This window comes from Zea mays, chromosome 1, assembly GCF_902167145.1.
Source record: "Zea mays cultivar B73 chromosome 1, Zm-B73-REFERENCE-NAM-5.0, whole genome shotgun sequence".
Lineage (NCBI taxonomy): Eukaryota > Viridiplantae > Streptophyta > Magnoliopsida > Poales > Poaceae > Zea > Zea mays.
This window is the reverse complement of record NC_050096.1, coordinates 244,791,651-244,806,373: the sequence shown is the minus strand read 5'-3', so window position 1 is coordinate 244,806,373 and position 14,723 is coordinate 244,791,651. Positions and strand designations below refer to the sequence as shown.

The following is a 14,723-nucleotide window of genomic DNA, read 5'->3' as shown; positions in this document are numbered from 1 at the left end:
AGGTCCACATCTATCCTGGACTACCTCGCCGGCGCGTCATCCTCGGACCCGTTCCCGGTCACTCTCTTCTTCCATGGCGGCAACTTCTCCCACTCGTCCTCTAGCACCGCCATTTAGGACAACATGTGTCGTCAATTTGTGAAGCTGAGCAGGGGTGCTGTGGTGTCCGTCAAGTACCGATGCGCCCCCGAGCACCGGTACCCATGCGCCTACGACGACGGCTGGAACACACTCAGGGCTTGTTCGGTTCTACCCCAATCTATATGGATTGAGGGGGATTCAATCCCTAGCAAGTCAAAATCCCTCTCAATCCATATCAATCCCCTCCAATCCATATGGATTAAAAATAACCGAACAAGTCCTCAAGTGGATCATGTCACAACCCTTCCCTCGCAGTGGTGGGGAGGGCGTGGGTCGGATGTCCTTGGTTGTTAGATGTGAGCGAGTGAGAAAATAAAATGAGGAAAAAGAGATTTGAATGTTTCGAAATGATGGAGGAGGATTTATTGTATGTACAAGAGTGGGTGCACGAAAAAAACACAACTTATTAGAGGTTATATAATGGGTGGATCTAAATTAATTTGAACCGATTACGTTCCAAGAATAAGGATCATTTGACGTATTAGCAAAGTCAAACTGTCGTATGCCTAGCTCAGTTTATAAGGAAAAAAAAAACAAAATAACAGCGTAAACGGGAACTGTGAACTGGAGTAGAAATAAAACCACTTATTAGTTCTACTACAGCTGGCTTGCGCACAAAAAAGATATGTGTTCAATAATAAATTAAGTGGTACCATCTACTATTACGATTGTTTTAAATATTATTTTTTCTGGCTTTGTGCAGATCACGGCGATGCTATTGTGTATGTGCTATGTTGTAGATGCGTCCAATAATGAGTCAGAAAATAAACCGAGGAAAACTAGACATATAGTAATGAAGTCCAACAAGGCTACCTAGTTTGCGTCGATTTTGACTGGCTACGGCAATAATGCACTAGTGTATTGCCACGCGCCCTGCGCGCGGTGTTATGTGAGATTTTAATCTGTACATAAATAAAAAATAAAGAACATACTCTCCGCCCATTGCTTCTTCCGGCGCGTCATCATCGTTAAACCATCAATAAAGGTCGTCATGTGCCTTCAGAGTGATGCTAGATGTCGGCAAATATCAAATGCCGGTGTCAAATCCATTTCAGAGTTACTATGACAACGTACTTTGTTACAAAGTGGGCGGCTTTGTACAGAACGAAAAGTTTCATGTGCATGATGAGTACGAATGTGATAATGGCGCACTAAGAAGAAAGTCTGGGTGATGTTTACTTCTTTGCATGGGACATTTAAACTAATGGAAACCTATTACTATTGCATATGTTCTTGAAACAGGAACATATGACAGTAATTAATAGTTTTGCTATGCACATGTTGTCACCAAGTATCCAGCTCAGCATCGCAGGCATTCCATACTTGATGAAGTATCTGCCACCTACTCTTCTAGGGTGTGGTATCCATAACTTGGTCGAAAACTACAGGTAAATAATTTTAGTATGCAGTTCAAGTAGTTTCAGTATAGAGTTCTTCAGTAATGTGCTTAGGAGGAAGGAAAATGGTAAAAAGCTATGAAATTATGTTATACTTGTTATCGGAACACGTTATCAGGAAGTATGTAGAGATGATGTTCACAATTATTTTTTGGAAAATATACTCACCAAGAACAATAACTTTGTTGTGCATTGCATCTGCAACACTATTCTCCATTAAGGCACGATTGGCGTGCGCAAGCGCGTGCGTATGGGTACCCTTAAAGAGAACTAAACAATCCGGCAAGCTATGCAAAAAGCAGGTAAAAACAGAGTAAATTAAAATGTGTGTATTATTGTCCATGAGCATGAGAGGAAAAGAGCATAAATATTAGGTTTACGGTACCTTTTACATGATCTGAAAGAGTTATTATTCTTGCTCTCCATTCTCCGCCTTGGAATTTATAGATATAAAAGACATAAAGTAAAAATCATAGCATGCATGTATTATCATCCAGGAAGTCAGATAATTTATAAACAAACTCTTTTTATGTGCCACCATATGAATCATTGTATTCATGTGAAATAAAAAATATATATAACTATAATAAAATAAATATATATCACATTCTAAAAGTATTTCAATTACCTAACAATCAAACAGATAATTTATCAAAAAAGGTAAACAATAAAGTCGACCTTGTTGATTTTAAATGTGTTTCATTTGCATAATAGATACTGGTTTGGTGGAACTTTATGATTTTTTTGCAATCAAATTGGAAAAATCTAAGCAGATGGTCTAAAAGGGGCAAACTTGAACATGGTTAACTGTCTAGTTGATGAGGTGGACATATCTGTATATTGGGATGATGTAATAAAGGGCACTATATGATTACAAAGCTATTTAGGATTTCTTCATATACGTATAGCTTCATACACTGCTACAAACACAAATATTTGCAGTTTATGTGAATCTTACATAAGTTTTATGGGGAAAATTTTTGAATAGCTGCATTGTAGCGGTAATCTGTAATTGCATTTAATTCGTAAGCTTTATGGGGGAAAATGGAATAACTATAATTGTAGAGGTAGTATAAGTTAGAAGTTTTAAAACAGACGTATATACACATGACCAAAGAAGTATAAGTTAGAAGCTTCAAAACACACCTAATTTTGCTCCCAGCATAAATATAATGTTTAAATGAAAGCATTTCCAAACCATACCTTTTTTAAGGAGGCTCATCACCTTCAAATGTCATCCCTTCCTACAGATATTTTCTGCTTATTTGCTGCAAGGTAAAAATCAAACAAAACAAAAAAGGATTCTAGAGATGTATGGTGCAGGCGTGCAGCAGCAACAACACTTAGGAGTTTGGAGGCGGGGCCATGCAACTGTGCAACGCTCGCGTCCGCCGACACCTGCCCAGCAAGCATGCATAGAGAGCTTCAGCTAGCGGCTCAGCGCCGCCCCCACCGTGCCGGTGCGGACGCGAGAGGGTGCCACGCTAGTGCGAATGGCGGACGCGGTACGGAGTAGTGGCGTCTCGTGGCCGGGAGCGCCGGAGCCCAGAGCGGTGGAGCGGGGAGTCTGGAGGAGGAAGGACGCGACGTGGAGATTCGCGTTCGCGGAGACGGCCAAGCGGTGGCGTGGATACTCAGCTAGAGGAGGAGGGGACACAGAGCGTCGACCGTGTTCACCGGTGCTGTCATGATGTCGCACTACTTTCTCTCCTTTTCCCCACTCCTCGTTCGTTCACCGTCTGGAACCATCGCGGCTGTTGAAGAAGCCGATACACGAAGGCAGATTTTTGGCTGCTGATATCAGATCGAATGGATGAAAATATTAAAGGTGACGTGGCACAGTGTGCGTCCTTGTTTTGGAGCCACTTTAATATATACTAGTGTTTAGCGCGCGCCTGGGCGCGCGTGACCATATATGGCTTAAGGATTTTGTGTGAGTACCCAGATATGTAAAACAAATTTAAACATGATATGAGTATACAATACGTATGCAAGAAACCAAAATATAAGTAGATAATATTGTTTTCCCCTAATAGTTGATACCAGTTGTAGAGTGAATTTAGACTACAATATATACTAAGTAGTATTCAACCATCATACATCAACACTTAGCAACAGTGTGCTTCCAGGTGTTAAGTAAATATGTACAGATCCACAAATAGTCTAACAATAGGTTCATATATATAGGGAAGTATTCATGGTCCAAAAGTGATGGTGCTCTTGATAGGGTTCATATGTATAGGGAAGCATTCATGGTCCAAAAGTATGGTGCTCTTGTAGGTGCGCAATAAGTAAATACCTGTGTAGAAAGGAGGAAAAAATATTAGAGTTGTTGGAAGTGTTTTCCCAATAGTTTGCTAATGTTGCTAGGTAAAACGGTAAGTGGAATACATTATGTTGACTGTGTATAAATATATTTGTGATGTATGAATAAGTTTTGCACATGGTGTTATACCTTCATGAAGTTGATGATGATCTAGGAGCTCTTCTTTTTGGGGTCTGTAAGATCTGGTATTCCTTTGCTACTGTGGCCATGTTTTATCCTATATAATATCATGAATGTTGTATTAGCGTGGAAAATAAGATCTAGCATTTAAAAGAAGGTTGTTGTTGCTACTGTTACTATGTCAAACCTTTTTTGTAATACATACCTTTTCGGTGGCGACGATAACTCTTCATTGTTGAGTTCACTTATGCGCTGGGCATCACCCTGTGGTTAAGTGCATAAAATTTATGAATGTAGTTTGATATAACAAAGTGGAAGCTCATTTTGTCATGGTTTATTTATTCGGTGGGTATTGTTTGTATTAATTTATATCTGGTATTAAAATGTAATGGATATGTAACTTTGTGAGTGTATGGAAAATAAGTATTTAGTAGTACTAAAGGTACCTCTGTGTCATGTGACATATCTGAATATATTAGAACACGTCGTGCCTGTTGAATAGACTTCATCAAGTTGTATGCATGAAAGAATGATACGTTTATAATAGGTTTTACATGGCAACAAAAATAAGAAGTTTTGTACCTCGTTTCTTTCGTTGCTACAGGTAGATAGTTTCGCCATTGATGTTGCTGGAGAGTCTTGTGTTGTCGGAAGGCTAGGTATTTCATCTTGTGTATCCAACTCTTGTTGAGGATGGCTAGGCATGTTAGATGGTATGAAGGCCTGTCTTCCATGATTTGTTAAAATAGACAGAATAGAGAATACTCTATTTGTGACCGAGTAGGCTGACATATTGATGGTAACTGCAAGGGTAAATTTCAGACACACAATAGCGACTAGGGCTGCTGGGGGACCCTGAGAAGTTGTAACTGCTGTAACAAGGTTGTCACAAGGTTTTCCTACTATTTTTCTGGCTATGCTATCAAAACAAAAGAACTCTGCTTCACATGTCCCATCAGTAGCAATGAAGCTGAGCTTGTATCTGTCAATTCAAATTATGAGTATTTCAAAGCAGCAATTAAGTTTGTAGTGAAGATAAGACTTTATTAAGATGAAATAAATGGTAGTAAATCAGGTGTGTGTGTTAAGATTTACCTAAAGTTAATATCTGTGCAGCCACATGATGTGCAGTGATATCCAGTTGAAGTTTGAGATGAAGATTTGTGGCACCTTGAGCAAGATGGGTACCTGAAAGGGAAATAGGGTCAAACCTTTTCCAATAAGAATTTTGGTGGTTCAATTGCCCAACACAAATTATTGGACTAACTAGTTTGCTCTAGAAAATATGTTCTACAGGTGCCAAAGGTTCACAACAAACCAATACAAGTCAAAAGAAAGGGTTCAAATAAAAGGAGCAAAGTTCAACCGAAGGCAGCCCTGGTCTGGCGCACCGGACTGTCCGGTGTGCCACCGGACAGTGTCCGGTGCACCAGGGAATCCAACTCCAAACTTGCCAGTCTCGGGAATTCTGGAGGCCGCTCCGCTATAATTCACCGGACTGTCTGGTGTAACACCGGACTGTCCGGTGTGCCAGCGGAGCAACGGCTACTTCGCGCCAACGGTCGTCTGCAGAACGCATTCAATGCGCTACAGTGCGCGCCAGTGTCAGAGCAGCGCCAGAAGGCGCACCGGATAGTGTACAGTGACTGTCCGGTGCAACACCGGACTGTCCGGTGACCCAGAAGACAGAAGCTCCAACGGTCGAACCCTAACGGTCGGGTGACGTGGCTGGCGCACCGGACAATGTTCGGTGGCGCACCGGACTGTTCGATGCGCCATGCGACAGACAGCCTCCCAACAGCCACTTTTGGTGGGTGGGGCTATAAATACCCCAACCACCCCACCATTAATTGCATCCAAGTTTTCCACCTTCCAACACATTACAAGAGTTATAACATTCAATACAAGACACACCAAAGAGATCAAATCCTCTCCCAAGCCTAAAGATCACTCCAAATCAAATAGTGGCTAGTGAGAGAGTGACTTGTGTTCATTTGAGCTCTTGCGCTTGGATTGCTTCTTTTCTTTTTCATTCTTTCGTGTGATCAACTCAATTGTAACCAAGGCAAGAGACACCAAGTGTGTGGTGATCCTTGCGAGGACTTAGTGTCTCATTTGATTGAGAAGAGAAGCTCACTCGGTCTAAGTGACCGTTTGAGAGAGGGAAAGGGTTGAAAGAGACCCAGTCTTTGTGACCACCTCAACGGGGAGTAGGTTTGCAAGAACCGAACCTCGGTAAAACAAATCCTTGTGTCTCACCCTTTATTTGCTTGCGATTTGTTTTTCACCCTCTCTCTCGGACTCACTTTTAATTCTAACGCTAACCCCGGCTTGTAGTTGTGCTTAAACTTTGTAAATTTCAGATTCGCACTATTCACCCCCCCTCTAGGCGACTTTCAATTGGTATCGGAGCCCGGTGCTTCATTAGAGCCTAACCGCTCGAAGTGATGTCGGGAGATCACGCCAAGAAGGAGATGGGAACCGGCGACAAGCCCGTTACAAGCCACGGGAAGGCTCCATCGGGAGAGTCCCACAACAAGGGGAAGGATAAGGCATCCTCCTCACAAAAGTCACATCGGAGTGGCGACAAGAAAAAGAAGATTAGGAAAGTGGTCTACTATGAGACCGACTCTTCATCGCCATCCACCTCCGGCTCCGACGCGCCGTCCGTAACTTCTAAGCGCCATGAGCGCAAGAAGTTTAGTAAGATTCCCCTACATTAACCTCGCATTTCTAAACGAACTCCATTACTTTCCGTTCCATTAGGCAAACCACCGGTTTTTGACAGTGAAGATTATAACATGTGGAGTGATAAAATGAGGCATCACCTAACCTCACTCCACACTAGCATTTGGAACGTTGTTGAGTTTGGTGTACAAGTACCATCTGTAGGGGATGAGGACTATGATTCGGACGAAGTGACCCAAATCCAACACTTCAACTCCCAAGCCACTACTATACTCCTCGCCTCTCTAAGTCGAGAGGAGTATAATAAGGTGCAAGGGTTGAAGAGCGCAAAGGAAATTTGGGACGTGCTCAAGACCGTGCACGAAGGAGACGAGGTGACCAAGATAACCAAGCGGGAGACGATCGAGGGGGAGCTCGGTCGCTTCATGCTTCACCAAGGGGAGGATCCACAAGCCATGTACAACCGGCTAAAGACCTTGGTGAACCAAGTGCGCAACCTCAGGAGCACCAAGTGGGATGACCACGAGATGGTCAAGGTTATTCTAAGATCCCTCGTTTTTCTTAACCCCACACAAGTTCAATTAATTCGAGGTGATCCTAGATACACGCTAATGTCTCCTGAGGAAGTGATAGGCAAATTTGTGAGCTTTGAACTAATGATCAAAGGCTCCAAAAAGATCATTGAGCAAGGCGCATCCTCCTCCATGCCCGAAGCACAACCCGTTGCATTCAAAGCAACGAAGGAGAAGAAAGAAGATTCTAGTCTAAATAGAATCCCCATCGATGCCTCCAAGCTCGACAACGAGGAAATGGCGCTCATCATCAAGAGCTTTCGCCAAATCCTCAAGCAAAGGAGGGGGAAGGATTACAAGCCCCGCTCCAAGAAGGTTTGCTACAAATGTGGTAAAGCCGGTCACTTTATTGCAAAATGTCCTATTTCTAGTGACAGTGACAGGGGCGACGACAAGAAGGGGAGAAGAAAGGAAAAGAAGAGGTACCACAAGAAGAAGGGCGGCGATGCCCATGTGTGTCGCGAGTGGGACTCCGACGAGAGCTCCACCGACTCCTCCTCCGACGAGGACGCCGCCAACATCGCCGTCAACAAGGGACTCCTCTTCCCCAACGTCGGCCACAAGTGCCTCATGGCAAAGGACGACAAAAAGAAGAAGGTTAAATCCAAATCCTCCACTAAATATGCAACCTCTAGTGATGAGAATAATTCTAGTGATGATGAGGACAATTTGCTTACTCTTTTGCCGATCTTAACATGCAACAAAAGAAAAAATTGAACGAATTAATTAGTGCTATTCATGAGAAGGATGAACTCTTGGACACCCAAGAGGACTTCCTAATTAAGGAAAACAAGAAGCATGTTAAGGTTAAAAATGCTTATGCTCTAGAAGTAGAAAAATGTGAAAAATTATCTAGTGAGCTAAGCACTTGCCATGATTTGATTGCCAACCTTAGGAATGAGAATGCTAGATTAATTGCTAAGGTTGATTCAAATGTATGTGATGATTCATATGCCAATCTTAGAAATGATCATGCTATTTCTATTGCTAAGATTGAAAAATTAAATGTCTCTCTTGCTAGCCTTAGAAATGAAAATGAAAAATTAATTGCTAAGGCTAATGAATTAATGTTTGCAATGCTTCCATTTCCAATCTTAGAGATGAAAATGCCATATTACATGCTAAGATTGTTGAATTAAATTCTTGCAAACCCTCTACATCTACCGTTGAGCATGTTTCTATTTGCACTAGATGTAGAGATGTTGACATTGATGCTATTCATGATCACATGGCTTTAATTAAACAACAAAATGATCATATAGCAAAATTAGATGCTAAAATTGCCGAGCATGAGCTAGATAATGAAAAATTTAAATTTGCTCATAGTATGCTTTATAGTGGGAGACGCCTTGGCATCAAGGATGGCATTGGCTTCCAAAAAGGAGACAATGTCAAACTTAATGCCCCTCCTAAAAGATTATCTAACTTCGTTAAGGGCAAGGCTCCCATGCCTCAGGATAACGAGGGTTACATTTTGTACCCTGTCGGTTATCCCGAGCATAAGATTAGGAGAATTCATTCTAGGAAGTCTCACTCTGGCCCTAATCATGCTTTTATGTATAAGAGTGAGACATCTAGTTCTAGGCAATCAAACCATGCTAAATTGCCTAAGAAGAAAACTCCTAAAGCATCAAATAATCATAATGTTTCATTTAGAACTTTTGATGCTTCCTATGTGCTTACTAACAAATCCGGCAAAGTAGTTGCCAAATATGTTGGGGGCAAACACAAGGGATCAAAGACTTGTGTTTGGATACCCAAAGTTCTTGTATCTAATGTCAAAGGACCCAAAACCGTTTGGGTACCTAAAATCAAGAACTAAAACTGTTTTGTAGGTTTATGCATCCAGGGGCTCAAGTTGGATCATCGACAGCGGGTGCACAAACCATATGACTGGGGAGAAAAGGATGTTCTCCTCCTACGAGAAAAACCAAGATCCCCAACGAGCTATCACATTCGGGGATGGAAATCAAGGTTTGGTCGAAGGATTGGGTAAATGCTATATCACCTGACCATTCTATTTCTAATGTTTTTCTTGTAGATTCTTTAGATTACAACTTACTTTCTGTATCTCAATTATGTAAAATGGGTTACAACTGTCTTTTTACGGATACAGGTGTTACTGTCTTTAGAAGAAGTGATGATTCAGTAGCTTTTAAGGGAGTATTAGAGGGTCAGCTATACTTAGTTGATTTCAATAGAGCTGAACTCGATACTTGCTTAATCGCTAAGACTAACATGGGTTGGCTCTAGCATCGCCGACTAGCCCATGTTGGGATGAAGAATCTTCACAAGCTTCTAAAGGGAGAGCATATTTTGGGACTAACAAATGTGCATTTTGAGAAAGACATGATTTGTAGTGCATGCCAAGCAGGGAAGCAAGTTGGTGTTCATCATCCACATAAGAACATCATGACGACTGACAGGCCACTTGAGCTCCTCCACATGGACCTATTTGGCCCGATCGCTTACATAAGCATCGGCGGGAGTAAGTACTGTCTTGTTATTGTGGATGACTATTCTCGCTTCACTTGGGTATTCTTTTTATAGGAAAAATCTCAAACCCAAGAGACCTTAAAAGGATTCTTGAGACGGGCTCAAAATGAGTTCGGCTTAAGGATCAAGAAAATTAGAAGCGACAATGGAATGGAGTTCAAGAACTCACAAATAGAAGGTTTTCTTGAGGAGGAAGGGATCAAGCATGAGTTCTCTTCTCCCTACATGCCGCAACAAAATGGTGTAGTGGAGATGAAGAATAGAACTCTATTGGACATGGCAAGGACCATGCTTGATGAATACAAGACTTCGGATCGGTTTTGGGCCGAGGCGGTCAACACCGCTTGCTACGCCATCAACCGGTTGTATCTACACCAAATCCTCAAGAAGACATCATACGAACTCCTCACCGGTAAAAATCCCAATGTTTCATATTTTAGAGTCTTCGGTAGCAAATGCTTTATTCTTATTAAAAGAGGTAGGAAATCTAAATTTGCTCCTAAGGCTGTAGAAGGCTTTTTACTAGGATATGATTCAAACACAAGGGCATATAGAGTCTTTAACAAGTCCACTGGACTAGTTGAAGTTTCTTGTGACATTGTGTTTGATGAGACTAACGGCTCTCAAGTAGAGCAAGTTGATCTTGATGAATTAGATGATGAAGAGGCTCCATGCGTCGCGCTAAGGAACATGTCCATTGGGGATGTGTGTCCTAAGGAATCCGAAGAGCCCATTCAAGCACAAGATCAACCATCTTCCTCCATGCAAGCATCTCCACCAACTCAAGATGAGGGTGAGGCTCAAGATGATGAAGAAGAAGATCAAGAAGATGAGCCACCTCAAGAAGACGGCAATGATCAAGGGGGAGATACAAATGATCATGACAAGGAGGATGAGCAAGTTCCAAGGCCGCCACACCCAAGAGTCCACCAAGCAATCCAACGAGATCACCCCGTGAACACCATCCTAGGAGACATTCATAAGGGGGTAACTACTCGATCTCATGTTGCTCATTTTTGTGAACATTACTCGTTTGTTTCCTCTATTGAGCCACACAGGGTAGAGGAAGTACTTCAAGATTCGGATTGGGTGATGGCAATGCAAGAGGAGCTCAACAATTTCGAAAGGAATGAGGTATGGCATTTAGTTCCACGTCCTAACCAAAATGTTGTAGGAACCAAGTGGGTCTTCCGCAACAAACAAGACGAGCATGGTGTGGTGACAAGGAACAAGGCACGACTTGTGGCCAAAGGGTATTCACAAGTCGAAGGTTTGGATTTCGGTGAAACCTATGCACCCGTAGCTAGGCTTGAGTCAATTCGAATATTACTTGCCTATGCTACTCACCATGACTTTAAGCTCTACCAAATGGACGTGAAGAGTGCCTTCCTCAACGGACCCATCAAGGAAGAGGTCTATGTTGAGCAACCTCCCGGCTTTGAAGATAGTGAGTATCCTAACCATGTCTACAAACTCTCTAAGGCGCTTTATGGGCTCAAGCAAGCCCCAAGAGCATGGTATGAATGCCTAAGAGATTTTCTTATCACTAATGGCTTCAAAGTCGGAAAGGCCGATCCTACTTTATTCACTAAACCCATTGAGAATGATTTGTTTGTATGCCAAATTTATGTTGATGATATCATATTTGGGTCTACTAACAAATCAATTTGTGAAGAATTTAGTAGGATCATGATTCAAAAATTCGAGATGTCTATGATGGGGGAGTTGAAGTACTTCTTAGGATTTCAAGTCAAGCAACTCCAAGAGGGCACCTTCATTTGCCAAACAAAGTACATTCAAGATATTCTCACCAAGTTTGGAATGAAGGATGCCAAACCCATCAAGACACCCATGGGAACCAATGGGCATCTCGACCTCGACACGGGAGGTAAATCCGTAGATCAAAAGGTATACCGGTCGATGATAGGTTCTTTACTCTATTTATGTGCTTCTCGACCGGACATTATGCTTTCCGTATGCATGTGTGCAAGGTTCCAAGCCAACCCTAAGGAAGTTCACCTTAGGGCCGTAAAGTGAATCTTGAGATATTTAGTTCAAACACCTAAGTTTGGTCTTTGGTACCCCAAGGGATCCTCATTTTATTTATTAGGATATTCCGATGCTGATTGGGCAGGGTGTAAGATTAACAGGAAGAGCACATCAGGGACTTGTCAGTTTCTGGGAAGATCCCTGGTGTCTTGGGCTTCAAAGAAACAAAACTTAGTAGCTCTTTCTACCGCCGAAGCCGAGTACATTGACGCAGGCCATTGTTGCGCGCAATTGCTTTGGATGAGGCAAACCCTTAGGGACTATGGCTATAAGTTTAGCAAAGTCCCTCTCCTATATGACAATGAGAGTGCAATCCGCATGGCGGATAATCCCATTGAACACGGTCGCACTAAGCACATAGCCATTCGGTATCACTTTCTGAGAGATCACCAACAAAAGGGGGATATCGAGATAGCCTATATAAACACAAAAGATCAATTGGCCGATATCTTTACCAAGCCTTTAGATGAGCAATCCTTTACCAAACTTAGGAATGAGCTAAATATTCTTGATTCTAGGAATTTTGATTGATTCTTTGCACACATAGCTCATTTATATACCCTTGATCATATCTCTTTCTATGTCTATGACTAATGTGTTTTCAAGTATCATCTTATGCTTAGTCATAGGTATTGAAAGGGAAGTGGAGTAGTCGGCAAAGAAGTCGCTTCCACTCAACTCCAATTGTGTTTGCCGGTACTCTGCTTTGTTCTCCACTTTGGTATAATCTTCACTCACATTTTTGTGTTTGCCAAAGGGGGATAAAGTTTTTAAAGGGCTTATATTTCACTCACAAGTATCCGTTTTTGGCGATTCATGGCAAAGGGGGAGAAAGTATGAGCCAAAGCAAAAGGACCGCACCACCACCAAATTTAAAAATGAAGTTTTCAATTTGATATCTTATTATGTTCAAAAGGGGGAGAAAGTAGTATCTTCAAAAATTGCAAAACCCTCTTGAACACTAAGAGGAGAATTTTATTTAGGGGGAGTTTTGTTTTAGTCAAAGGAAAAGCATTTGAGACAGGGGGAGAAAATTTCAAATCTTGAAAATGCTTTCTTCAATCTTATTCATGTACCTTTGACTATTTGCAAAATGTTTTTGAAAAGAATTTTACAAAGGATTTGCAAAAACAAAACTCGTGGTGCAAACGTGGTCCAAAATTTTAAGAAAGAAGAAAACAATCCATGCACATCTATTTGAGATAAGTATATTGGTTTCAAATTCCAAGCAACCTTTGCACTTACACTATGCAAACTAGTTCAATTCTGCACTTTTATATTTGCTTTGGTTTGTGTTGGCATCAATCACCAAAAAGGGGGAGACTGAAAGGGAAATAGGGTCAAACCTTTTCCAATAAGAATTTTGGTGGTTAAATTGCCCAACACAAATTATTGGACTAACTAGTTTGCTCTAGAAAATATGTTCTACAGGTGCCAAAGGTTCACAACAAACCAATACAAGTCAAAAGAAAGGGTTCAAATAAAAGGAGCAAAGTTCAACGGAAGGCAGCCCTTGTCTGGCGCACCGGACTGTCCGGTGTGCCACCGGACAGTGTCCGGTGCACCAGGGAATCCAACTCCAAACTTGCCAGTCTCGGGAATTCTGGAGGCCGCTCCGCTATAATTCACCGGACTGTCCGGTGTAACACCAGACTGTCTGGTGTGCCAGCGGAGCAACGGCTACTTCGCGCCAATGGTCGCGTGCAGAACGCATTCAATGCGCTACAGTGCGCGCCAGTGTCAGAGCAGCGCTAGAAGGCGCACCGGACTGTCCGGTGACCCAGAAGACAGAAGCTCCAACGGTCGAACCCTAACGGTCGGGTGACGTGGCTGGCGCACCGGACAGTGTCCTGTGGCGCACCGGACTGTCCGGTGCGCCATGCGACAGACAGCCTCCCAACGACCACTTTTGGTGGGTGGGGCTATAAATACCCCAACCACCCCACCATTCATTGCATCCAAGTTTTCCACCTTCCAACACATTACAAGAGCTATAGCATTCAATACAAGACACACTAAAGAGATCAAGTCCTCTCCCAAGCCTAAAGATCACTCCAAATCAAATAGTGGCTAGTCAGAGAGTGACTTGTGTTCATTTGAGCTCTTGCGCTTGGATTGCTTCTTTTCTTTTTCATTCTTTCTTGTGATCAACTCAATTGTAACCAAGGCAAGAGACACCAAGTGTGTGGTGATCCTTGCGAGGACTTAGTGTCCCATTTGATTGAGAAGAGAAGCTCACTCGGTCTAAGTGACCGTTTGAGAGAGGGAAAGGGTTGAAAGAGACCCGGTCTTTGTGACCACCTCAACGGGGAGTAGGTTTTCAAGAACCGAACCTCGGTAAAACAAATCCTTGTGTCTCACCCTTTATTTGCTTGTGATTTGTTTTTCACCCTCTCTCTCGGACTCGCTTTTAATTCTAACGCTAACCCCGGCTTGTAGTTGTGCATAAACTTTGTAAATTTCAGATTCGCCCTATTCACCCCCCTCTAGGCGACTTTCAGTACCACCATTTGCTATTTTGCACAATGCGTGAGATAGTAACAGTGCATCTGTAGCCTTCTGGCTGCAATATAAAAGAGAGAGAAAAATGTACCAAGTCAGATAAGCATATTGTCGATGTATTAAATAAGTGAAACATAGGAGGATTTAGTAGTAAATACGGGAAACATGTCCAGATCTATGTTGAGCAGCTCTTCAACAGTCTTTTTTTCCAAATTTGGTGGTTGAGAAAGCAGAATTTCTTCTTCAGCTGTTGTGGGTTGTATTAGCTGGAGGTCATTGTTTTGCAACCTTCAAGTGATGTCACAATCGTGATCAGTATGAACAATATTTTTATTTTTTTTAAAATAAAGATAATAGGATGTCTTGTAACTCGCTTTAGGAAAAAGAGGATAACATGTATCATTTTTTTAACTGAAAGAGTGTCTAAGAAAT

The 14,723-nt window shown here is 42.2% G+C and overlaps 1 protein-coding gene across 1 annotated transcript; it reads right to left on the bottom strand.

The window, feature by feature from the left end:
• Positions 1–4,014: 4,014 nt before the first annotated feature.
• Positions 4,015–14,458, bottom strand: LOC109943762 (uncharacterized). The gene is made up of 7 exons (XM_035961966.1): positions 14,450–14,458; positions 14,294–14,352; positions 5,080–5,172; positions 4,567–4,966; positions 4,431–4,475; positions 4,190–4,248; positions 4,015–4,081 (listed from the first exon to the last, which is right to left on the bottom strand). Exons 1-7 carry the CDS (start codon positions 14,456–14,458, stop codon positions 4,015–4,017), a joined length of 732 nt encoding a protein of 243 aa, XP_035817859.1.
• Positions 14,459–14,723: the final 265 nt, after the last annotated feature.